The sequence below is a fragment of the Ursus maritimus genome, unplaced genomic scaffold (assembly GCF_017311325.1).
Source record: "Ursus maritimus isolate PB19 unplaced genomic scaffold, ASM1731132v1 scaffold_15, whole genome shotgun sequence".
NCBI classification, from domain to species: domain Eukaryota; kingdom Metazoa; phylum Chordata; class Mammalia; order Carnivora; family Ursidae; genus Ursus; species Ursus maritimus.
The window spans coordinates 31,895,598-31,922,248 of record NW_024423897.1 but is presented as its reverse complement, the minus strand read 5'-3'; the positions used below and the strand labels follow the sequence as shown (position 1 = coordinate 31,922,248).

Below are 26,651 nucleotides of genomic sequence, written 5' to 3'. Positions count from 1 at the left end.
TCATGGGTCTTCAACTATTAAAATGTTGGATGGTTGATTAAAGATTCACATGGTTCTTTATTTGCTCTGATCTCTAAGCCTTTAGAGGCTTTGCTCAGAATGCATGATGAGTATAGCTGATCAAGTGAGAAATTATTCTCTGGGCTATAGCAGCAAGGGACCAAAATAATTTCATCCCAGGGGTGAAATGAAACCAATTAAGGGCCAGAGATTTCCCCCAACCATTTTTGCTCAGCATTAATGTGGTAACCTCGTGGCAGAAGGTATCAAATTCATCATACGGACATTGCTCCAGTAGGAAGGATAACCAAACTGGAGCACGAGGGTTAGGCAATGTGGAGAGCCCAGCACAGCATAAATCTTTCGGATTTCAGTAACTCCGTCACGTACAATTTTTAGGCCCTCTTACTGGAAGTCCTTCTCAACGACATTTAGCTCATCTTCTCTCTTAGGTAAGTAGATCATGAGGGATAGCTGGTCACTTAAAATTTGGAATAACTGAGGGCAGCCACATTAAACATTAGCATTTGCCATCATGAGATAGAAGAGAGGGATTGACACTCTACTGACCCCACGGTTGGCCTGATGTTGTTTTTTTAATTAAATTCCTGCTTTCTTTCTTTCCTTCTTTCTTTTTAAAGATTGATTTATTTATTTAAGAGAGAGAGAGAGAGAGAGAAAGTGGGATGGGATGGGGCGGAGCAGAGGGAGATAAAGAGAATCCTGAAGCAGACTCCAGGCTGAGCAAGGAGCCAGTCATGGTTCGATGCCAGGACGCTGAGATCATGACCTGAACCTGAACCAAGAGTCGGCTGCTCGACTGACTGCACCACTCAGGCACATCCTGGTTTCTTTTGTATAAAAGTCACATGATCGAGAAGTCTTATTTATCTGGGGTAATTGGTCAGTTGAGTTCTGGTTACCCTACAGTTTCCTAACCACGTCCTTAAAAGACTCATGATAGAATCATCGCAAGGGCCTTGTGTCATTTCACAAAAGAGTCTGAAAACAAATTTATCCAAAGGTGCTTAAGCTGTATAATAATTACTATTGGCAATTCAAGATAATAGTTAAGAAACCAAGGCTTATTTATAAACCAAGGCTTATATTGTTATTTTACATGTAAGAAGCTAAATACCCCTGATTATATCCCAAAATATAAAGCTGCAAACTTTCCTCCCAAAAAGTGCTTCCCATCTGGCTTCAAGTTTTATCACCAGTAGGTGCATATCTAGCCCACATTAACTTAGTACCTTGTCAAGTCCTTAATTGTTCTTTTATCTTATGCCCTTGGCTTTTACTTAAAAACCATTAAAAGAAAAAGACTGCTAGAGAATTTCCTATAATTATTTTCTACAAAATTATTATCTCCTATAAAAATGCTATAAGTAAATTATCTTTTAGAGTTTAATTCCACGACAAATTTCATTTTTCTTGAGATAATAGCATGCATCTCTCTTTTAGGTTACCACTACTGTGTAGCTTATGATGGTCCCAGATGTCAGGAAATTCAGAAACAAACCTCATGTCCAATCAAAGAGGTTATGTATATTTATTTTTCCTTCTTTTTTGGTCCTAATTTTCTATTTTTACTTTATTTGCTTGAGTGTGTACCTTTTGGTTGTTCTTCATATCATTTTGGAAAAAAGCGGAGTCTGAAAGTTGATAAAGAAGAATTAAAATGAAAGAGTAACAGAAAAGTGAATTGCAGGCAATAGAATCTAGTTGAAAAAAAAAAAAAGAGGGCTGCAAAAAGCCTACCTGAGTTCCTGAGTTCCTCCAGGCTAAACTGGTAGAGGAGGTCATACACACCACCCAGGGAGCCAGAGGTGAAATAGTGAGTCCCAAAGTCATCAAATATCCGGCTATACAAAGCAAAGTTGTATTCCAGAGGCAGGTGGTTAAGTGCTTTCAAAAAGACATCAGAAAGCTGCAGATCTTCAGTTTTCATGGTGAAGTTTAAGACTTTTATCACTTTATGGACCCTAGTAAAACTAGAATCCTAAATGGAAGAGGAGAAAAGAATAAAACAAGAAAAAAGGAAAAGAAAAAAACCAAGATGATTAAAGGTAATGGCAGTTTGAAGTGTTAAGCTTTTAAATGTCATCTAGTTACCCCGAGCTTCATCCCAGCCACAGCACGGCAACTTCCACTCTCCGTGCCGCGCACTCACACACACAATTAGAATTTTTGTTTTATTTCTCAGGACTTTTTCCTGAGAAGGTCAAAGTGCTGAACAGGTAAGACTATCTCAGTAATTCGAACTGTGTGACCGAGGCTTAGGTTTGGTAGCAAGATCTACCAAAAAGAGATCAGTGATCGGAAAAGTAAACCTTTCACTCTTGATTGTCAGTCATGGTTGTGTCCCTAGTGTTTATTTAGAAAGCCTTGCTAATGCGGGACATTGAGAAAGGAGTGCATAAATTTTTCATTGGAAGTTATGCAACTGAGATTCAAGTCACAGCTTTGTCCCTAACTGAGAAAAGGCATTTGTAGTTCTGAGGTCCGAGGTGTCTGTGCAATGTCACCTGGGGCACAGATGAAGGCCCTGCAGTGGGTGACACACCACACCCTTTTCAACTCTAAAATGCTGATTCAAAATTACTTAGGGTTAAAATGAATCAACGTTATTTATATTCTCTCTCCTTTACCCATAAACTGGAATATTTGTTTGAGAGTTTTTTGGTTTTTTTTTTTTTTAATTGTTTCTTGTTATGTCAGGTTAATTTATGATTTGGTGGTTGGTATTATACCCAAGTCTCATTCCATTAAATTGTCCTTCCACATATCCACTGAGTTTTATGAGTATATCCACATATACCGTTCTTTTAAAAAATTTCACATACTTTACCTACCTCTCAATTTTAGCAAATTGTAGTGTTTGAGTAATAGCAGAGAGAGGAGCGTATTTTAGCAAAAGAACTTTATCGCAGCTGTAAATTATTAAATAGCTATTTTCCTGTGTGCTATAATTATGGCATAAAATGGCTGCTAACACAAAAGAAAAGAAATAATCACAAAGATTAAAAAAGAGTCACCATTCACACTTTTCCCTCTCTCTTTCCTTTCTCTCTCCCCTACTCCTTTCCACCCTGGCCCCCTTCTTGCCTTTAACACATTTATCTGAAACATTTATAAACCAGTTCTGTGAAGCAAATCTTAGCGTTGAGACTCATGTATATATCCATGTCTCTTTCAACATCTCCATTTCCTTGCTCATTATGGACTATATTTTTAAGCAGTTGTTTCCAATCCTGGGTATGATATTAGAGCAAGCTGGGGGACTTAAAAAAAAAAAAAGCCAGAATCACATGCCCAACTCCAGATATTCCGAATCAGTAAGTTAAGAGAAGGGCCATGAGATGTATATTTTTACTCCCTAGCAATTCTGATTCTAACTCGTTTTAAGCATATAATTTGCGGAGTGGGGGGAGGTGGAGATAGGCTAAATGGGTAATGGACATTAAGGAGGGCATATGTTGTGATGAGCATTGGGTGTTATATGTAAGTGATGACTCACTATATTCTACTCTCGAAACCAATACTATATTATACGTTAACTAACTTGAATTTAAATAAAATCTTGGAAGGAAAAAAAATATAATTTGCATTACTCAACTATAAAATGGAATGAAATCTTGCCATTTGCAATGACATGGAAGGAGCTAGAAGAGTATAATGCTAAGCGAAATAAGTCAGTCCAAGAAAGACAAATACCAAATGATTTCACTCATATGTGAAATTTAAGAAACGAAACAAATGAGCAAAGGGGAAAAAAGAGAGACAAATAAAAAACCAGACACTTAATTACAGAGAACAAGTTTATGTTGCAGGGTGGGGGGTGGGGGGGTGGGATGGGATGGATGGGTAGGGGGATGGGTGAAATAGGTGATAGGGATTAAGGAGTGCACTTGTGAGGAGCACCGGGTGATGTATGGGTGATGTATGGAAGTGTCGAACACCTGAAATGAATATAACCTGTATGTTAACTAACTGGAATTAAAATAAAAACTTAAAAGATAAAAGAATATAATTTGGTAAGTTCGAGGGAGACTATGCTACCTATAGCCCATTCTAAAGTGCACTAACAATTTATGTTATAAAAGGAATCTATTTTATTCTCCTTTTTTCTTTTATGTGTTCATGTCACCAGAGCTCTACTCTTCTCACAGTTCATTGAAATTATGAATAAATGAATGAGTGAATAAGCAGATAGCCTGAAGTGTAATGTAGTAGATATGAAGAGTGGGCAAACTCAGACAAACTGATTTCAATGCCCAGCTCTGGCATTAACTCACTGTAAGATCACAGGAACCACTTAGCTTCTTGGACTTCAGTGTAGTACTTGACAGATGGAAGATATCTGATAAATATTTATTGCATTAAAAATAAATGTATGGACTTTAACTTACTCATCTGTAAAATGTTATTAAAAATATCTATTCTGATTCCCTATTAGTGTTCTTTTGAGATAAATGAAATGCCTAGGAAAATTATCTATAAAGTGCTTAAAATCTCTTATTTATGAAAGTGTATGAATGGATGAATAAATAAAAATATGAGAGGCACTATGTTGTAAAGGCAGGAGGAACCATAAAATGGCACCCTCCAGCTGCGGGTCCCATTTGTTCCAGTGTGGGTAACTCTTTATACCTCCTCCCTCAGGTTCTATGATTTAGGGCTCAGTTTTCCCATTCATCTCTTTGGAAAAAACAAATAGTACACAGTAGTGGTTGTAGTGAGGAACAGATACAATTTTAAAAGACATTTGTAAATGCCTAAAAATGTCCAATAGAAATCTATCCCCTAGGGGCGCCTGGGTGGTTCAGTCTTTAAGCGTCTGCCTTCCGCTCAGGTCGTGATCCCAGGATTCTAGGATAGAGCCCCGCACGGGGTTCCCTGCTCAGCTGGGAGCCTGCTTCTCTCTCTCCCACTCCCCCTGCTTGTGGTCCCTCTCTCGCTGCCTCTCTCTCTGTCAAATAAATAAATAAAATCTTAAAAAAAAAAAAAAGAAAGAAATCTATCCCCTAAATTGGAAAACATGTCCAGGAGTTTTCATCTACGAATAATAAAAGAAAAAGGAACAGAAGCAGAAAGGTTAATGGGTGAAGATGTCTCTTTACATATTGAAAGAGTTTCATTGGTTCCTGGCAAGATTAATGAAAGAAGTCTAATACTTAGATACAACCTAAATTCTCAACAACAACAATAAAAATTATAAATTTCCAGAGAGAGAAAATAAAAGAAAGAAAATCAGCTCTGCATGTGATTTTTCCTTTGCAACAATGAAAAGAAGATAGTAGAATAACAGCTACCAACTACCAAGAAAAGAAGACCGTGACCCGATACTCCTATATTGGGCCAAGCTATTCCTTTATTGCTCAGGGAAAATGTAGGCATTTTAGATATATAAGGATTTAGGGAGTAAATGTAGACACACACACACACACACACACACACACACACAATATGTAAAATATAACACAAATGTAAAATACTATGAACTTGGAATTTGTGTTACATGAGGAATCTTTAGATAGAGAAGACAAGAGTCAGAATAAAATACAAACTAATATATGTGATATAAAAATGAACACAAAACAATCCTAAGGAAGGACTTGGAACACAAAGGTTTTGAATTATCTCAGTAAAACTGAGGTTTTGGAAGAAGCCTGTAATGATAGTGGTGGGGGAACAGAAAGGTAGATCCGTCTTCAAGGAGATAATGGGGATGGGGTGTAGAGAAGTAAAACATCTTTAGGGGGCTATATTACTTCATGTGGTAAAAGAAAAACATAGGTTAATTACGCTGGTTAATTACAGAAAGATAACCACAAGCAGAATTTAAAAGTTTAGTAGCACTTCCAGAATGACCCCAAGGACAAAAAGCAGTAAACAGAAATCTGACAAAGACAGCAAAAGTAAAGACATAGGAAACAGCAACAAAATAAATTGAGTAAGAAAAATTAAAAATGGAAGAAATATGATCAAGTGTTTCAGTGAGTATATTAAATCAAAGAAGACAAAATTTCTCTAGCAAAGGCCTGTCAGATGATGCTAAAAAAGCAAAGTTCTGTTACATGTAGTTAATAAACAATACACATAAAACCCTAAGACAAAGAAAACTTAAAGAGAACACGACCATAAGTACAGCCAAATATATACATCATTGTATGTATTAGCTCTATAACTTTTGAAATCGGAGGTAACAAAGTAAATCTATTTAAATTTGTGTGAGAAATCTTACTGATTTGATGTCAAAACCTCTCCCCTTCTCATTGCATGATTGCTGGAATTGGTGTTAATTTTTCAAAAAGAATAAAAAGATTGGGAACCATCTAGATTACCTTTCTGTGGGAAGCTTCAATGGCTTGTTTGAAGGCAGAGTTATGGGTGGTGCTTTGAGTTTTCTTTGAGGAATAAAAAATTGGTATATGAAAACTGTCACGCTCTTCCCTCGAAAATAAAGCTTGTTGATTTTCGTTCTTTGTAAGAGGAATTAAGTCCTTGTAGAAATCTGTTTCCAAATCATCTTCTTCAGTTTTTACCTGGAGAAAAATCCATATGAAATAAGACATAACTTAGGAAATACTAGAGCTACTTGTGAAGATCTAATGCAATGATCCTTCATTCCTTTATGCATTCAATAAATATTTGTTAAAGACCCATTTTGCTAGAAATAAAGGAAAAATTAGTCCCTGTCCTCAGGAAGTCAATAGTTTAGTTAGGGAGAAAAACAATCACCAGCACTTAATTCAATATGGGAAGTGTTGTGCTGCTAATGGGATTGGCATAAATAACCCTAAAGCCCAGACAGGGCACACCAGGTAGGTCTTCAACACGGAAACTACTCCTGCACTGAAACTGAACAGGGTAATAAGCAACAAGGGCTATTTTTAGTCTGCCTGTGAATGTGATGCTCTTTGCAATCTAATTGAAGGTATCTTCCAGAAAACTGAGGCCTATAAAAGGGGAGGACAGATCTGTCCTGCCCTGCTCTGGTTCCATTCCCGCCACTTAGCCTGCTCTAGATGTTGGGCATCAGCACTCTACTGGCTATGTCTGTGGGCAGAGGCCAAATAATCGATTGGTTCTGCCTGGCAGGTGGTTACCAGCCTTCACTAACCGGGTCTGGGAAGAGGAGAAAAACACAACCAGAGGAGCTTGACTTGAACTAGAAGTAGAGCAGAAATTTTCCAAGTACAAGTTAAAACCCTGCTATGGTTATACTGGTAAAAAGAGACAATGGAAGAATTATATATATAAAAAAAAAAAAGAAGAAGAAGTTGCAAAGTAAATTGATTGAAGAATACTCCATGTTAAAGGTGCTTGTCTGGTTTGCAATGGGAAAATTTCTTGTTTTAAAATATTCAGTATTAAAATGCACTGTGAGGCAAACCGCATGTCACAATCAGATAGCTTGTACAATTAGTGAAGGAAAGACAAAATAACCCAGCTGCAAAAGAGTCTTGCTCAACAGTAAGATACAGTCAAAAGTTCAGTGCTACTTTCCGATACTATGGTGCATGCTAGTTAGCATTTAAAGGGCCCACAAATGAAGCTCTTCAGTTAATGATGAAGCAATACGATCATATTTAAATATAGCTGCTGACATTCTTTACCATTTCTCTAAAAAGCTCAGACTACAAATATTTTGTTTATGAATTAGCTCTTACACAAGAAAAGATGTGTCAGCTTAAAGGAAAAAATATTAGAATGGAAGGAAGAGGGCTCAGGTATCCTGGGCAGAAGCTCAGAGACAATCTGCCCATGTATATTAACTTGGTGGAAGAACAGGTTTACGGGTGAGCAGGGCTGAAAAATTAGATTGAACAGGGAAACTGGGGTGCGGCCTTGCATGCCCTGAGAAAGTATTTGGATTGACTTCTAAAGGAAGATTTTGCATGTAATAGGGTCTTTAAAATGTTAACCGAGTGAATGAAAAATTGAGAGTGTTACCATCACTTTTGTGTTTTGCAAAGATCAAATTAACTATGGTTAATAAAGTGGAGGCGAGGAGAGTGGTTGTAAAAACTGTTGCAAAGAGCCATGTGAGACAGGATAATGGCCAGGTCTAGGGGAGTGGTGGTTGGGTGGAGAGAAAGTGGGGGGCATTTGAAAGATATTTAGGAGGTAAGTTCACAGAAGTTGTTGACCAAGTAGATATGGGGAGGAGAGAGAGGGAGACAGAGAGAGAGACAGAGATGATGGGAATGCTGTTCCATGAAAGAGAATATAGAAAGCAAAGGCAACTTTTGAAAGTATAGATTTTCCCTGGGAAGAGATGTTAACCAAAGTCTGGGGAAAAGGCTGTATTCCTCATTTACATATCATTACGTACATGCTGAGCCCATCCATGCACGCTGTCTGTAGATCCAGTGCGCTGACGACCTGGGACTGGATGGGCGTCGACACTTTTACTTTGAGTTTGAAGAAAGATAGGTTTGTAGAAAGGAGCAGAGGAGAGATAAGAGGGACTGGGGGAATGGAGGACACTGGTGGCACCTAGTTTCCTGTGCTGTGAGGGTTAAAGACAGGACCTGAAGTTGTGAATTTCACAAGAGATTTGGGGGAGGATTTGAGGGATTACAGAGCTATGAAGATTTTCAGGCTTTGGGCTGCGGCAAGAGGCCATGGCTAGGTAGGTCAGTGTATTGCTAAGAATCAAAGTCTAGTGGTAACCACACTCTGCACTTGGCTGCTCACAGCAAATGCTTAGCATACGGCCAGAAGCAAAGCAGCACCACCTAGAAAAAGAGAGGAGTATTCCTGAGTAAGCGGTACAACTCTGGGGGCTGGTGCAGGAAGCATAGGGTGACCGAGCTCTGCAGTTAGCAGCTGGGGGATCCCCGAGGGGCAGAATTCTTCCTATGGTCTTCTAATCTGACTTCCTATCCAATGCCTTCCCTTCCCTTCCTTTCACGAGCCCCTCTCATCTTTGTGTATCAGTCAGCTCGTTATTTCACCTGTCTTAATGATCTCCAATACTATAGGAGAAGGGAAGTCAGATGCCTGCTGAGTTTCTCCTCCTCCACTGTTTTCATTGAGGTACAGCTTAGACTTGCACAGCTGCCTGCTAACAGCAAGAACAGAGAAATACGGAGATCAGTGAAAAGTCAACCAGTCTCTTGTGACCTTGGATCTGGTTATTGACCCTCCTCAGCAGTTGAATATTACCTAAAACTCAATGACGTATGGTTCGAGATCAGCTCAGGTAGCTTCTGAAGGCTCAACAATTTTGGATCTACATTGATAATGAAAAGAGTCTCTTTTATTCTGAATGAGGATTTGGGGGCTGTATTTCCTGATGTAACGAGCCACCCAGACTTGGGTTACTGAGTTATGTGGGTAGATCCAGTGGTCTGCTAGTAAATGTTTCAAAACCAACTCTCGGGGAGGGGAAAAACCTATGATTTGCTATAACGCTTGCCCCTGGCTATGGCATAATATTCCTACCACAGTTGATTCAAGCTACCTGCGTGGTGCCTTAATTCAAACTTGGAAAGAGATGTACGGTAGCAAATTATTATACAGCATTTTCATAACATAGATACAATAGATGTAGGTAACCTCAAGGGCATAGATGGGAAAATGTAGCAAAATAATGGAGAATTGACAAATTTTGAATAATTATCACCTATGTTTTTAATATTTTTATTTAATTGTAAGATTATATATTTCATATTTAGTAATGGCTACATTCATAAACTGGCTTGCAAACTTCCTAGAAATTTAACAATTGACTCTCGTAAGCTGGAAGAGCTCGCTGTAGCACACCACTGGTGAACCTCACAGGTGATACCTTTTAAATGACAGTTTACGAAAGGCACATATTGCACGGGGGTGTTTGTTAATGTCTTTCTTGCTCTCGCTGTCAAGGTCTCATCTAGCTCAAGCAGCACTGCACTAGGAGCCAGGAGTTCTAATTCTGATGTGCCATTTACTTGTTGCGTAACTCCGAGAAAGTTGTCTAACTTGGATCTTCTATTGGTACGACAGATATAAACAATCTTCTATTTTTCTGGGAAGGTTGTTATGGGAATTGAGTAAAACACTATCGGCAAGTACTTTCAAAACTGTTAAGTATAAAATGTTTAGATAATAAATTTACCCAAATTTGCCCTCTTCTCATGAGCTGAGTTTAACATGTGATTTGTAAAACTGCATAAAATAGATGCTTGCTGAAAATAAAAGCAGCATTTGTGGAGGGAGGAGGATTGTTGTATTTTAAAAGTAAGCGTATGGTTTCCCAGAGTCCATAGTCTCTGGGAAACAAACTGAGGGCTTCAGAGGGGAGGGGGATGGGGGACTGGGATAGGCCGGTGATGGGTAGTAAGGAGGGCACGTATTGCATGGAGCACTGGGTGTTATATGCAAACAATGAATCCTGGAACATTGCATCAAAAACTAAGGATGTACTGTATGGTGACTAACATAATAAAAAATTAAAAACAAAACAAAACAAAAATAATAAATAAAAATAAGCGTATGGGTTGGTGGTTTAGGCGCTAGAAGACATCCTCCAACAGAACAGTATTATATGTAAATGTTTGGGTGTTGGCTCTGTCTGCAAAGTTTATTCAGTACATCTCCAGAGTAAGGCTATTATTGACAGAATTACTGTTTCTTTGGAACAAAGACTCTTCTGCGTTCCTAATTAGCATACCAATGAGACATTTTCCACCTCCCTGGGTGGTGCCTGACCCTCTGGAATTAGCACCTGGATCCGTGCGGAGATAGTGGATAGTTTCTTTACTTGGGCAGAGGTCAATTGTTAACCCTTGTCACTTCTATCTCCAGGCAGAGAGCGGACTTCTCAGGGTCAGTCTCCCAGAAGGTGTTTGAATTTGGCCTTTGGGCCACAAGGGCATTCATTCTCTATGCCCATTAGTACAGATTAGATGGCTTTAAATTGAGCTGATCAAATTGGAAAACTGCTTGTATTTATATATATGTAACAGGTTTTCTAAAGGAAGGATTAAATGATTTTTGCTGAACTTATATTATCCATAAAGCAGGGTCAGAAATCATTGGACCCCCTGAAATTCTCTCTAGCATGTCAAATTTGTATGCCTGGATGTTACTATTAAAATCCTGTCTTCCCTGTTTGTCTTATCACAAATTAAAAGAAATAGATTGTTTACTTCAGTTCAACAATTTTGGAGCACTTATCGCGTGTAAGGCCCTGGGCTAGATTCTGGGAGTATGTAGTATATCGCTTGTTACACTTAGGAAAACAAACAGAAAACCAAATCAACTAATAAAATAGGAAGAAACGTAAGAAGAACTACCCCTATGGCATTTAGCTCCATCTTGATTTTTTAAGAAGCCAGCCACTCTTTTATGTCTAAGTGTTGTGGTTACCTGAGAGAACTAGCTAGCTATCATAGGAGGAAATTTGGAATCAAGCAAACCATTTATCTATGTGGGAGAAAGTACAGCTAAATGTTCATTGGAGAAAGCGTGGACTCTGAAGCTTGGGAAACCTGACCTTGAATTTCTTTCTTTTTTTTTTTTTATTCGACAGAGATAGAGACAGCCAGCTAGAGAGGGAACACAAGCAGGGGGAGTGGGAGAGGAAGAAGCAGGCTCATAGCGGAGGAGCCTGATGCGGGGCTCGATCCCATAATGCCGGGATCACGCCCTGAGCCGAAGGCAGACACTTAACCGCTGTGCCACCCAGGCGCCCCTGACCTTGAATTTCTAATCCCTGATTTATGAGCTGTTTGACTATGGGCAATTTGGTTACATTCGTTTTTTTCGTCTGTAAAGTGATGATTAATAATAACACTGACCTCCCTGGGTTGTGGAAGGATTAAACACCAACCCATAATAGGTGATTTAAAATGTTCATTACCTTTGTATTCTGTCCCTTCATTCATCAATAATTTTTCTTTGGAAGTTTAGCTTATAATCACCATCAGCATTGGAGGGCCGCCACGACAGGCTGTCATACCTCAAAGTTGACGTTTTCCAAATTGGCTGGAACACGGTATGGATTACTTGCTCTACTGCTTCTGACAGTTTGACATATGCCTCCAGTGAAAGAGTTATCAAGGATCTCTCCTCTGGGCTCTCCTGCTAGAAAATGATACCTGCAAACAAAGTAATTTTCAAGAATTCAATAGATGTAGAGCAATCTTTAAAATTTACTATACTTATATGAAAGAAATTCCTTTCTTAGACATTTTTGACTCATGACAAATGACTTGAAGAAAAGCCCATTTTTTTTCTAGTTTATGGTGAAGCAGTCGGAAAGGGCTGGAAGCCAAAACTCACCCCCTCTGGCTCTGTTAGATTCTCTGTATTCCACTCACTTAATTGTTCTGGGCTTTCAATATAAAATAAATTTTAGGTTTATTTTTATTTCATGACTTACCACACCAGTGCAAACTTTGGAAGCAGATTATAAAATAAATTACTACATAATTAATGCCATTCCGGGCTCACTTTCTTCAGTGTGATACAGTAAAGGAATTTTTACAGAGAGCTAATAATTAAATAGTAATAGCAGTATTTTAATAAAATTGTAGTATTATTGTTTTTATTAGTAACTGTAATAATATTTAAATTTATTTAATAAATGCTTACATACTACTTACTATGTGTGTATTTTTATACATATATTTACTATATGTATATTTACATACATTATATATATAATATACATTCATATTTACACATATACATATACATGTATACATATACCTATATCAAACTCTGTTTGATCTATATTTAATTATTATTATATTTATTTAATATTTATGATAACCATGTGATGTAGATATAGATACAATTATTTTACCTATTTTGCAAATGAGGAAACTGAAGGACATTAGCTTAGCACAAGTCAAATATTTAAGAAATTATGGAAATTAAGAAACTGTTTTGTGATAGATGAAAAACTTTTCCAAGACGCTGCAGTAGATTTCTAAATTCTTATAGATATTAATATGTATTCTGTGAAAAAAGGTTTTGTGAAAAGTTTGTTAATGCTGGCTTACATATGATAAGACAATAGAAGATATATATAATGGTCTGTGCTCCGCAGCTCCTGGCACAGAGCTCCTAAAACCCTTGTAGGTTCCTAAGAGATAAGCACTAAGAACATCTTTTTGTTCTAATATTTGGTCTTTGACGCTAGTTTCTGACACAAAGCTCCTAAATCCCTTGGAATTTCCTGGGTGATAGGAGGGTCTTGTTCAAATGAGGTGACTCTTGGTAGGCTCCTGCGTGGGGGGCTGGTCACCAAAAAGACCAACCCATCTTTAGAAGCTTGGAATATTCAGCCTTATCTCCCATCTCCAGAGAGGGGAAAGGGGCTGGGAATGGAGTCAATGATCAATCATGCCTACATGATGGAGCCTCCATAAAAATCCCACAACTATGGGGTTCAGATTGCTTCTGAGTTGGTAAACACACAGAAGTGCTGGGAAAATGGTGTGCCTGGGGGTGGGTGTGGAAGCACCATGCCCCTTCCCACACACCTTGCTTTACTTATCTGTCCCAAATGGAGGTTCATCTGTATTCTTTTTTATATCGTTTTATAAGAAACTGGTAAACATTGTTTAAAAAAAGAAAGAAAGAACAAAATGGAGTCACTTGGGCTAAGCTTCATGTCAGCAAACCAAGCCTTAATGCTTCACCTAATTGCAGTTCTTAACTTTCTCTCCCAAGAATGTGACCTTTAACCAGCAATGTGGAATTACCCGGTCAGCACTAGTGAGGTAATCTGCCCGATCAACCCCTGCCTTTCCTCAAAGGAATGTGACCTTGCCTGAAATAATCCACTCTTTGTAGAAAATTCCTTGCTCTGCTTCCTTCTGCCCATAAAAGTCTTCAGTTTTGTATAGCTCCTCGGAGCTCTTTTCTATCTGCTAGATGGGATGCTGCCTGATTCACGAATCATTGAATAAAGCCAATTAGATCTTCACTTACTCAGTTGAATTTTGTTTTTTAACAACAGTAAGTAAATTGTTTTACTGAGTTCTGTGAGCCATTCTAGCAAATAAAGCAAAAAGGAGGGGGTCCTGAAAACCTCCTTGGTGGACTTGTGATTAGCATTGGAGGGGGGCTGGTCTTGTAGAACTGAGCCCTTAACCTGTGGCATCTGACACTACCTTTAGGTGGATAGTGTCAGAATTGAGTTAAACTGTAGGACACCCAGTTGGTGTCACAGAGATTGACTTGGGGAAAGGCCCAGACTTCTGGTGTCAGAGTATTGTGAGAAGGGTGCTTGTGCGTGAGGAAAAGAGGTACACAGGGGAACTGGTATGGGAACTTACCTCAATAAAGCTGTTTAAAAAAAAGGCCCAATTCTTGTGGGTTTTGTAAGGTACATCTCATACTCAAATAGCCGCAAGTACAATTTGAGGTTTCTTCTCATCCATTCTTGAATTTGTATCAAGGGATATTTGAGGGAGAAAGTATGAGGAGTTGGTCTGGAAAAAGTGTTCCCAACTACTTATGGGAACATGACAAACACCGGTGTTTTAAGACTCATTCATTTTTGTTTTCCAAGTGGAGAGGGATCTATGAGGTAAAAGAACTGTTGACCTCACACTGTTTAATACAATGTACTTACGAGTTTGTCACAAACAAGAAAGCGCTTGAGAAAAATGGCTCCCAGGTCACGAGGAATGGGTGAAGGCAGCAGAGAGCCCGCAGATAGTTTTTGGGAAGCAGCTCTACCAGGGCATGGCTGCGGAGTCTTTCAAGAGTTAGGTCGACTATGTTGCAGTTTTCAGCTTTATTCTTTTTCCTCCCCTCTGTGGTGTTTAAGTTGATTTTAAACATTTTGGTCTTTCAAATACATCATGGTCTTTCATATTTTAAGTGTTTAAAGTGTTTTTAAATGTAATTTGGCTTAATGTATCATATTTTATGACTTATAAAATTTCGTTAAAAATCACACGCACATACACAAATCTGCATGTGTGTGCCTGTATGTATACGTGTGTGTATAAATTTGTAGCTTGGTTGAGCCTGAGAAAAACAAAAGGCATGCTATTACTGCCTGATCCTTGCTTTAGGTTTAAGACCTGGTGACTGATGCTGGCCATGTAGGGATGCTGGTATGTCTTGTTAAATTCTTTCTTGGAGAGATGCTGATGAAAAAGAGGGACAGCTACCCAGGAGGCTACCTTTTTTGGGTAGAAATGTACTAGAGAGGGGGCAGAGATTCTAAGGCCAGCAGATTAGAAAGAGATTCCAGTAAGCAGCTCTTAAAATTCTCGGTCCCTGGAGAGGCGAGGAGAGGACTGGGTGTCCCTGAGCCAGCAGGTTTTGCTCATTTCCGAGAAACCTTGGGATAACAGCTCTGGTTGGCAGAAGGCCACATGGTCTTTCTGCCAAAGTACACATAGCATGTGGTCCTCCCCCTCTGCAACTCTAGAGTCTAGACCAACCGAGCAAGAGGTGAGTTTGTAATGTCACCCTTCACCAATCAGAACGTTAGGACGTGTGATTATCAGTGGGAATTCTGGGGTGAGTTTTTCTTCCAGGGAAACCATTTCCGTACACTGATAAGAAGATGTTGTTGAAACACTCTCATTGAAATCAACTCTAACTAGGAATTTTTAGGACAGAACTTCAAACAGTGTGTAGTCATCCAATGCACAGATGAGGAAATTGTAGCCCAGAAATATTCGATAACTTAGTTATGATGTAGTGAGTTTATCAGAACTAGTTCTAGAACCTGGCTCCCCTACTTCCAGACTAGTAGCTGCTCTATTTTACTGCTGTCCTTGAGTTTAGTTCAATAGCTTCTGGTTTTCATTCTAATCTCAAATGAGGTTGTATTTGCAATGCTGCTGTTCATCTTTGGTGCCTCAAGGTTTCATATTATGCAAGTCTGGCAGCATAAGTGAAGACTTAGAAAGAGAGTCCGATACAAAGCAATAAAAGCCTATAGCAAAACTATTTGCTTTCTGGCCAAAAATTGATGGGAGAATTCTTGATCATGGGAACAAGAGAGTACAGGAGATTACCTTTACTGATTTTTCTCATGCTTCCAACTAAAGCTTAGTTCTGTTTTCATTGACTTCTCTTTTTATTTCCAAAAGTTTTCAAAGACTTTGGCTCAGTCCAATGAATTTAGAATCCCTTGCCAAACCTCCAATGTCCTCATGACCCAAAACAGGAATGTCAGAATTTCTGAGCACTATTTAAAGCCTGGAAGGAGGTTTGCATGGTCTGCTGATGTTCCTTCCAGTATATTCTCATTTCTACGGTGGATATTGTCCTAAACCAGAATGTAATGGTAGAAATGACCTGCGTTTTGAAATCTAGATTTGAATTCTGGTTTTACCATTTACTAGTTGGTAGGCATGTTATTTAACCTTTCTGCGTCTAAGTTTCCTGGTTTGTAAGTTGAGCAAATAGACCAGATGGTAATGCAGGTTTGATTCCTGCTTTTAAACTGTCCTGACCTACCCATGCATCACATGGCCCGTGTGAGAGAGAAGGTTTGAATGCCTTTGTCAGGTTCGCTTCACTTCTTACCCTCTTACTTTTCTTGCTATTGTTTTTCGAATCACCTTCGGTTTTTATGTTTGCCTCGCCCCTCTGTTCTGGCTTGGTCTCCCATATTGACTCTGGGGTTGCCTCTCCTGCTTGCAGACTGGTTTTCCTTCCTCAGTGTGTTGAGTTTCACTATAGTCACAAGCCTACTTTTCTGATACCCTGTTTCTCCACTATCAGTGGGAGTTCGGGGCTGAAGTTTTCTTCCAGGGAAAGGAAAAGAAGGAAACCATTTCTATACATCGATAAGATGATATTGAAGCACTTTCACAGAAATCAACTCTAATTAGGAATTCTTAGGACAGAACTTCAAATCGGTTTGCAGTCATCCAACATACAGATGAAGAAACTGTGCATTTCTGATTGGTTACTCACCCATTCAAGACCCAGCCCCAGGAACCCACCCTTGCACTGGTTTGCCTGATTCACTCCCGAGCTGTCAGAAGGACAGATGAGAATGGAAACAAACCACGTTTATGAACCGCCCCTAGCACTGCCTGGTACAGACTAAGGGTGAAAAGGCCAAGTTCTTTTACTCCCCGGGAGTGAGGCTCATGGCTACACACTGCGTGAGCCGGGCAGCCACGTGCGGGGGACTGGGCTGCGGGAGTCACAAGAGGTTAATGAGGAAGGTGGACAATCATGTGTCTCGTGGCTTCACAGCTGCTTCCCCTCATTCCTCCTGAGATGACTTTACTCCCACAAACGATGAAAAGACATTACTTACCCAGCGCCCATCAGCTGTACGCTGGGGATGGGAAGGTGCTGCTTCTTTCCTGGGCACACGGCTTTCGTTCTTCCGCAGTTCCTTTCATCCGAATTGTCCCCACAGTCGTTTTCTCCATTGCATTCTAACTTGCTGGCAATGCAGCGGCCTGGTCAAGAAAAGCAACGGACATTAACGACACATGATTATTTGAGAAGATAGTTATTGATTTGAAACGAGCGAGTGCTTTAAATTTCAAGGGAGAGGGGTGAGGGAAAGTTTTCATTATTTTTGATACAGATTTAGGAAACAGGGAAATGGATGCCAAACCAATATTTTCCCCTATTTTTGTAGGATTACAAGAGTCACTGTAGAATTATTTAGTCACCATTGGGCCAATTGTCTTAAATAGGAGAGGTAATTCTAGAATCCCTTCCCATTACAGTGAGCTTGCTGCAGAAATCATGTTCTGTAGGAAAAAATCAACAGTAGGTTCAGACTTTTGTTTTGATTCAGAACAACAAACTCAAGATCATTGTTTTAATTTTAAAAAGAAGAACTATAATTTAATATACACATACATACACTCACACAGATACACATGATACTATCTATTGCATCTCTAAAATTTTCTATTAAGAAGCCAGACACCTAGGAGTCATGCTATGCGATTTTTTAAATCTTATGTTCAAGAACATAAATTTATTATATCTAATTGTTTTTTGAACAAGTTAAAAAGACAATTTTTTTTTAACTACTAGGCACTATAGTGTTAGGTAGCAGGTTAAGTGAGTGAATTTGCAAAATAGCACCAACCCCATTTACTTAGATAGTTCCTATTTGTAAATTTGCTGAATTTCATAAGGATCCTTAGAATCAATGGATATCGATATATTACAGAAATTGAAATGGCTTATGGACAATGACAGCTCCTCTCCTGTCCCTCGGCCTCCCGTCTATAATCAGAGATGCTGGCATTGTACAATTACGTACAGGTCTCGCTGACAAGGAGATTGAATTAAATGTGTTACTCAAGATTATCTGGTTCAGTACTTTAACTTGTGATCAGCATCTCACTGCAGCTGTGCATAACTATTTTGACTAACCAAAATGCTTGGGAAAATTAGGTATTCTGCTGAATTAAGTTTTTTTTTTATTAATAGAAAGTTTCCTAGAAAGCAGTTAGTTTCAACTCTTTGGGTAAATAATCTTCAATAAGAAAGTAGAGAAAAATGAAAGTAATTGAGGCTCCTTCTTTGATTATTCAAAATTTTGTATTGTATCTGGACCATGATTATAAAGTGTTATAGTTATGAGCACCATAATCAAACAAGACTGAATATATTGAGGAAATTGGATGTCTGTGAGTCCAAAGATATAACCTGAAAGATGCTCTGTTTTTAAAATAGCACATCTCTAGTGTTTCATTTGTTTGCTTTTTTCAGGGCAGAAAAGAATGTGTAATTTAGTTTGAAATACAGATGCTTTTTCCAAAGGAAAAAAAAAGAACAAATATTACATTTTAAAAAAGTTTTGAAACTCACACTTATAAATTTCAGCAAATCTAAGTTTTGATATGGTTACACTAAAAAAAAAAAAAAGGAAATCCCATTTTATCAGGCAGAGGTAGGGATGTACGTGCCAGGTATAGTTCTCATTAGCCTGGCTTTGTGAGCAAGGTACCAGATATGTTTGGATATAAGAAATTCTATGCATTTGGTACTTCTGGGGATATTGAAGAGGACCTATTAGCAAGGGTAGGGAAGAAAGCAAGGACGTCTTTTGAGTGATGTTTAGAAATGGGTGGCAGGAGTGATATAGGTCTGAGAGGACACAGCTGAGAATGGTTCCAGGCCACAGAAACTCAATGGAATAGGAATCACAAGGGGAGAGATATTGTAAGCTGTAAATATATTCCATACCAAAGAAGGAACCAGAAGGGTAAGGGCAGTTTGGATAGTGCAGGATTTACAGAAGTCACCGTGTTTTAGCCAATGCATGAATCTAGATTTTTATATCTGGAGCTATGTATCATTAAGAAATTGTACCTGTTTTTCCCATTTACTTGAACTAATTTGTGTTACTGCAATGGTATGGTATCTTTATAACGAGCTACAAATTCTCTACTCTTTATGCTTAAAATTAGGACTTTGAGAAAGGAGTTGGCATAGTGCATGTGGGGATTATTAGCCTCATGGGTAATTCTCAAAGATTCATGTATGCATTAAAATCATATATTTAGTCTTGGGGGACTAGAACAGCAATCATGAGGGAGGAAAGGGAAAAGAGAAACTCTCTTTAGGATAAATGGTTCTTTGCTAATTGAAGGCCAAACATCCTTATGGAATCAAATAATGGTCTATCCAACCTTTAATTCCTTTTGAGAGTGGCATTAATGGGTGATTTTAGAAGAACAAAGTAGTATACAATCTTCAGTGGCATATTTAACAATCAATAGGTCATGTCACCATCCGATCAAAATGGATGCCAACCACATCTTTGCCAGGGATCAGCCACTTAGAGGCTGGATCATGGGAAGATCTAGGGATTCCTGGTGAAGGGAACTGGACAGCAGAGCAAGGGTCACTAAGAGAGCTCAGGGTAGCAGGTGCTTACCAAACATTGCATATACATATCAATAGTCAGATGGCTTGTTTTTTTCCCATCACTTGCAGCATATATATATATATATATACATATATATTTTTTTAAGATTTTATTTATTTATTTATTTGACAGAGATAGAGACAGCCAGCGAGAGAGGGAACACAAGCAGGGGGAGTGGGAGAGGAAGAATCAGGCTCATAGCGGAAGAGCCTGATGTGGGGCTCGATCCCACGACGCCGGGATCACGCCCTGAGCCAAAGGCAGACGCTTAACCGCTGTGCCACCCAGGTGCCCCATGCAGCAGATATATTTTATCACTTTCTGATGAACTAGAGATCACCTGTCCTTACGCCACTAGCTTTCCTGAAATCGCTCATTATGAATGGGTGGGCCATGGATGTATCTGAAGCCTTCTCAAACTTGTGAATATTTTTGGCCAAACAAAACCCTTCTGTAGTAAATTTCATAGATTTAACATCCATTGTATAAAGGGTTTTTTTCTCATAATTGGTTCCAAAACTATTCTTCGAGCTTCAAATAGTTGCCCCTCAATTCTAAACCTCTATTTTAATATTCTGGATTTAACGCCTGCATCTGTATTCTACTCAGGCATTGCCAGCAAGATTGTTTTCGTATTCCCTCTTCTGTCAACTTGTGACATGACCTTATGCACGTAGCCATGAAGTGCATCTCCCTATCCATGTGCCACCTTCATATCCCAGGTGTGGGGGCCACAGAGAGAAAATCCTGATGCCAGCATTCTTGTCCCACTTTCAGAAAAGGTCGGCAAAGCTGAAGGCAGGAAACAAGGAGCAAGAGGAGAGAAGCATTAGACCTAAAGTCTGGGGTCAATTTTATATGGAATTTGAAATCTGCTATTTAGCTATAAATACTTTACTTTTCATTGTATTCCAGAGTACGAAAAATGATATGGATTTTATTAATCTGAATTCCAATTTTAACATCAAATTGACTATTTAGAGAAGAGGTCAGTGAACTATGGCTGAAGGCAGGAAGCAGGGCCCAAACTCACCTGCTGCCTGTCTTTGTAAGTAGAATTTGGTTGGAACACAGCCTCGCCCGCGTGTTTACATACTGTCTATGGCAGCTTTGAGGCTACAGTGCCGGGGCTGAGCAGCTGCGACAAAGAACGTATGGCCAAAAAGCCTAAAATATTTACTGTCTGGATCTTCACTGAAAAAGTTTGCAGACGTCAGATATAGAGAGTTCAAAAGGATGGTGTTGAAGAGCTATTAATTAGCAAGAGACTACATATGATTAAGTAGTATATTCAAGTATATTCATTCATAATCTAATGAAACTTAAATAACTGAATGAGTAATGGACTTGAAGGGAGCGTCGCCACTGTTTAAAGCATTTTCAATCTTTCCTTTGGAATTACCTTTGGAACCATTCAACGGACCACCCAAGAAACTCCGTCACATTATCCTAGTATCCCCCTGACATAATACCTTAATATTAATATTCTTATCTTAATAAACTGTACTGAAGATCTTCTAAATCTGTCATTCATTTTCAGCTGCTGGTTCTGATTGTGGATTTGTACTTATTAATAGCTGATGTTTACGAGTATCTGCCTTCTCTTCCTTTTCCTCCTGCTTTCTCTTCATCCTTCTTTATCACAGCGTAGGGACCTGGGCACCTGTACTTCAAGAGCAAATGGATCAGGTGCATGGGCAAGATGATTATAGCTTGAAAGCTATAATTTCATACATGAATGGCTTGGCAGTTGGTACCATAACACCCTTGTCTCCCCATACTTAACATATAGTGGGACTTCTCAGTCATGGCTTTTACTGGTAGTCAACTGGAATAACTCTATTTAGTCCAGTCATTCTTAGTGGAGACTGAACATCTTCTGGTGTACGTTACCACTGTCACAGCGGAACTTATTCTTGCAGTCAACCTCTTCTATTTTGCAGAGCTTAGATGGAATGCATGGTCGAAAGGTCACCAGGGGCTCAGTACACGGTTGTCCTCCAAACTGACTGGGCCTCAAGATGGATCTAACCTTAAACTGAAAGGAAAGGAGAGAAAAGTGAGGAACTCGGAGGCAGGGTCAAAGCCAAAATGTATCTAAGAAAACTGGGCTTTTCAATCACCGGAGTGATTCTTCCTCCAGTGATGTTTCCTAAATTAACTAATGAGTTTTCCAATTCCATTATTGTGTGTCCTTAGAAAAGTCAGCACCTCTCTGGGCCTCAGTTTTCCAAACTGTAAAATGAGAAGGCAGGACAATAGATTTCTAAGACTTCTAACTCTGAAACCATATGAAAATAAATCAAATGCACAAATATTTACTGAGTATCATGCATGCAGCAAATATTCCAGGCAGTAACAATAGCACTTGTAAGATTTATTTATTTATTTTAGAGAGAGAGAGAGAGAGAGAGAAAGAGAGAGCACAAGTGTAAAGAGCCGAGGGAGAGGGAGAGAGAATTTCAAGCAGACTTTGTGAGCACAGAGCCTGACCCACGACCCTGAGATCATGACTTGAGCTGAACCCAAGAGTCAGAGACTTAACTGACTGCATCACCCAGGCACCCCACACTAGCACTTCCGTATCTCAAAGGTAGTGTGAAGTGATCAATTTGAAAGGATTCGGGGGTGCTTCTGCATGAGGAAGTCAGCATGGAAAATAAGGTTGACACATTCTCCACATTTTAAAGGATTTTAAATGGTGAACAGTAAAACAGGGAGTCAGGGAAGAATAGGAATAGGATAGGATCAAAAAGTACTGACTTTGAAGTCAGGAAAATCCAAGTTCAAAATATAGCGCCTCTATTCATCAGAGGTATATTCTTGGGAAAATTACTTACTCCCCAGGAAGCTATAACTTCCTCATCTGTAAACAGGGTAGGAAAACACACTCTGATGTGAAGTTTGAATAAGATGATATAAGTAAAGGGGCTAGAACAGTTTCCCTCAGAGAGGGGGTAGTCCATAATGAGTTCCTTTCTGTTTCCCCCTCATGTGTGAACGCTCGGCGCTGCTGTGACTGGGGTTTATGTGGGCCGATGCCCTTACAGGAATGAGCTGAGGTGGGTAAATACTACAGCTTGGAACAATAAACAAATCGAGGGACTTTCCTGTGGGGAGAGGGAACATAGAGGCAGGGCCAAGAGTCAGTCTTTTGATTAATGTCCCTCCTTTCTGATTTTAAACCTTGGACTGAAATCCCCATTTTCTAGCATCTGCTTTTACTTTCTGAGCTCTCAGAGGGAACAGGCAGTGGAATTCGGAGCTCAGTAAGTACAATGCCAATATTGGGGCAGAATTTCCTTTTGGTGCTCATATGATAGTAAAACATGTAAATGAGTCTTCCCCCTGCCCCCGCAAAAAAAAAAAAAAAAAAAAAAAAAAAGGATTGCTAAATGGAATTTACCCTCAGTGGAAGCTTGGATGGATTGTTTTTAGAAATTGAAGAAATTGAGCATTTCTGCTAGGTTTTCCAAGTCTTTCATTGTGATTCAGATTTCCTGAAGATGCCTATGGGTCACCCACCTGTTTTTCAACACAAGGGTCACAGTCTGACCATGGTCCATAATCTCCCAGGAGGCAGTTGATGGGACAATGTTGCCAGTTACATTCTCTGGTCTCCGGCTTGGTGCAAAGCTGGTCACAAAAGTTATCCAGATAGTACTGATCAACTACTATTTTTCTGTAATAGTGAGGAGAAAGCTGCTTAGAACAAATATATTCACTGTGGTTCCAGCCCCATAAGAAAAATATCATTGAACATTAACCACAACGAATAAAAGGAAAGAAGGTTTTCATGGAAAATCAGGCAGGCTGGCGTCTGTGCAGTTCTTACTGCTTAATGGAACTCGGGACTGGATTCATCATTTGTGGGGCCCAGGGCAAAATGAAAATGAGGGGCCTCTTGTTAAAAAATTATTAAGAATTTTAAGACACTAATGGCAGAGCATTAAGCCAAGCATGGAAGCCTTCTCAGTGTGACCCTGTGTGACTGCATAGGTCACACATCCATGAAGCCGGCCCTCAGGGAATTCCTGGAAGGGACTGGATGGAAAAGAAAAGAAAAAAGAAAGTTCCTGCAAATTCCTTAAAATATGACAACACAGTTTGATAAGTATCATGAACGAGACAGAGCGGAGTGCTGTGGGGCCAAAGAGTCAAAGGGAAAATAATAGAAGAGATACATCTTGAAAAATTCATGTAACTCCCTCAGGCATCAAAAGGAAGGGCATGTGGAAGGAAAGGCATTTGTCAAGATCAGACGCGGAGGAGCAGGACATGTCCCTGGTGGAGCTTGTGGGATGGGCCTGGGCAGGCCTGGCTGAGACGAGCCAGATAGATTGCTGTGCTTTATTTGGTAGGCAGTGGAGAGCTACAGAGGGATTTTTGAGTGAAGGAGTCTTAAAAGTCTTGACATAGTTGGTGGATGGTTTATTGAGGAAGTCAGTTGTTGACCTGAATGAGACTCACACTGTGCATGTAAAAATAGTTTTCTAAAATAGGTCTCTAAAAAGCTATAATAATTAAAACACATTAAATATATGACTTTCTTCCCAAGTTATGTGAGCATCTCCATGGAACAGAAACATCCAGCAGATTTAAAGAAACTGGGGGGGATAAATAATCTGAATCGGTGAGAAGACTGAATTATTGAATGTTATCAAGTAAACAGTTTTTTTGCCTTCTCATACTTGCCAACAATCAAGCTAATAGCTAATAGTGCTGCTCAACTGAGGTCCTGTTAGACTCAGTTTAATGAGTAGAAAATTCTCTATAATTAACTCACTAACTGTAGGCAAGCAGAGTTATACACTGATTGAAAAAAGACTTGAGTAGTGATTCTTAGTAAGTTGAATAGTCAACAGAAAATATTGCACATATTCTTAATTAAATTTCTTTGAAGCTCCTTGATTTTATGGAGAGAACAAATGTAGACTGCGTTTCAACCTTACGTGGAAAAGACCTCAAATTCCATCCAAATCAAATTCTATGACTTTTTCTTACTTTGAGACACACACACACACACACACACACACACACACACTTTCTCCCCTGCCCCCCCGCCCCGCCCCACTGCTTAGTGTGGCATTTTTGATACTGCTAAGTCAGTCGGTGAGGTTTCCCATGGCACAAAGACAATCTCCATAGCTCATACCCACCTCTGTCTGCTCTGGGTTCCAGAATTGCAACTCTTTGAGCAGCTGGACCACTGACCCCACGGGTAATGATCACAGAAACAGGGTTGGCACTTGTCAATCAGAGCACTCAGCAGGATAAAATACAAGATGGAGTGTCTGGCCATGCCTTGAAAGCCTCTAAGCCCTGAAGAGGAATGATATAATACATATCAAACCCTTGTTGGGAGTAAAACTTTACAAGTCATTCTCAGTTACAAAATCAGATACGACGTTAGGGAACATTTGCATCTCCCTGACTTCCTTAAGGCTAGTTAATATCTATAAATTCACATACTCATGACTACAAATCCTACTTTTAAATTTTTTAGAGTGGATATTCCCAGAGTTACAGCTCCCAGTTCTAGTAAGTTTCTCTGGACCATTGGTGATAGGCTATAAGACAAAGTACCGTAGTGTACATTCGTAGCACATTTCATTCCAAAATGGAAATTCTTATATAATCTTATACTTTTCTTTTTTTTCTAAAAAAAAAAAAAAAGCTCTCTTATTTGAGAGAGCCAGCGAGCTTGCAAGTCAGGGGGGAGGAGCACAGAGGGAGGGAGAGGGACAAGCAGACTCCACAGCGAGCATGGAGCCCATCACCAGAATCCACGTGAGGCTCCATGTGGGGCTGGATCTCATGACCTAAGATCATGACCTGAGCCAAAATCAAGAGTTAGATGCTCAACCGACTGAGCCACCCAGACGCTCTAATCTTCCACTTTTCAAAACAACTGCTCGTTTTGTGTGGGCAATAACTTCAATTACATTGCAGTTTTTCATACTTTTCAGGGATTGGGGCTGGAGAAGGAGTTTGGAGCATTTTTCTGGAAGCTGTATTCAGTTTCCTGGTATCTTAGAAACTGCTAAAGAGAAAGTTCAGTGCCCAGCTATCTCTGCTTATGGAGTCACAGAAGTTAGAGCTGAAATGAACCTTTGAAATCTCCAGGTTAAAGCCCCTCATTTTATGGATGATGAAACCGGGCCTTAAGGAGAGGCAATAACGTTGAGACTGCATGACAACTAGGCGCCCAGGCGTCGTCATTCTTGGATGAGGTGTGACCCTTCACTGCATTTCTGATCACACTAATGATTGTGTCACTGGAGCATCTAGATGCCTTGACCTCCACCACGCAGGCCCCAGGAGGGTTTTTCCAGACGTAGCTGACTGCCAGAGAAAACTCTGCCCAGCGGTTCCCCTCTGTGCGCCTTGGAGCTTGAGGATCTGTGAGCTACTGAAAGGAATTTGCAAGACCACCTCTGCCCCCAGTGTTGCTATTTTGGTCTTTATAGCTTAACAAAATGTGCGACATGATTAAATACACGGAGAAAATGCTGCTGTAATTAATAGAGTAACTTTCATTTAAAGACATTCACTTAATATCTTCTTTTTTTTTTTTTAAAGATTTATTTATTTATTTTAGAGTGGCAGGGAGGAGCTGAGGGAGAGGGACAAGCAGACACAGGGCTCGATCTCACGACCCCGAGATCATGACCTGAGCTGAAACCAAGAGTTGGACGCTTAACTGACTGAGCTGCCCAGAAGGCCCACCATTCACTTGATAATCTGTCTCAGTTTCATTATCTATAAAACAGCAACAACACTCTACCTTCTTCATAAGACTTTTGTTAGGATTCAG

At 39.5% G+C, this 26,651-nt stretch overlaps 1 protein-coding gene across 1 annotated transcript in view; it reads right to left on the bottom strand.

Moving 5' to 3' along the window:
• C6 (complement C6) overlaps positions 1–25,136 on the bottom strand; it is a 53,549-nt gene extending 28,413 nt beyond the window's left edge. Inside the window, exons 1-7 of the mRNA XM_008692592.2 lie at positions 24,994–25,136; positions 23,360–23,516; positions 21,728–21,872; positions 17,249–17,396; positions 11,957–12,095; positions 6,348–6,548; positions 1,762–2,002 (exon numbers count right to left, since the gene is read on the bottom strand). Of these exons, the coding sequence (XP_008690814.2) occupies positions 1,762–2,002; positions 6,348–6,548; positions 11,957–12,095; positions 17,249–17,396; positions 21,728–21,872; positions 23,360–23,516; positions 24,994–25,136 (1,174 nt within the window). The remainder of the gene's footprint in view (positions 1–1,761; positions 2,003–6,347; positions 6,549–11,956; positions 12,096–17,248; positions 17,397–21,727; positions 21,873–23,359; positions 23,517–24,993) is intronic.
• Positions 25,137–26,651: the final 1,515 nt, after the last annotated feature.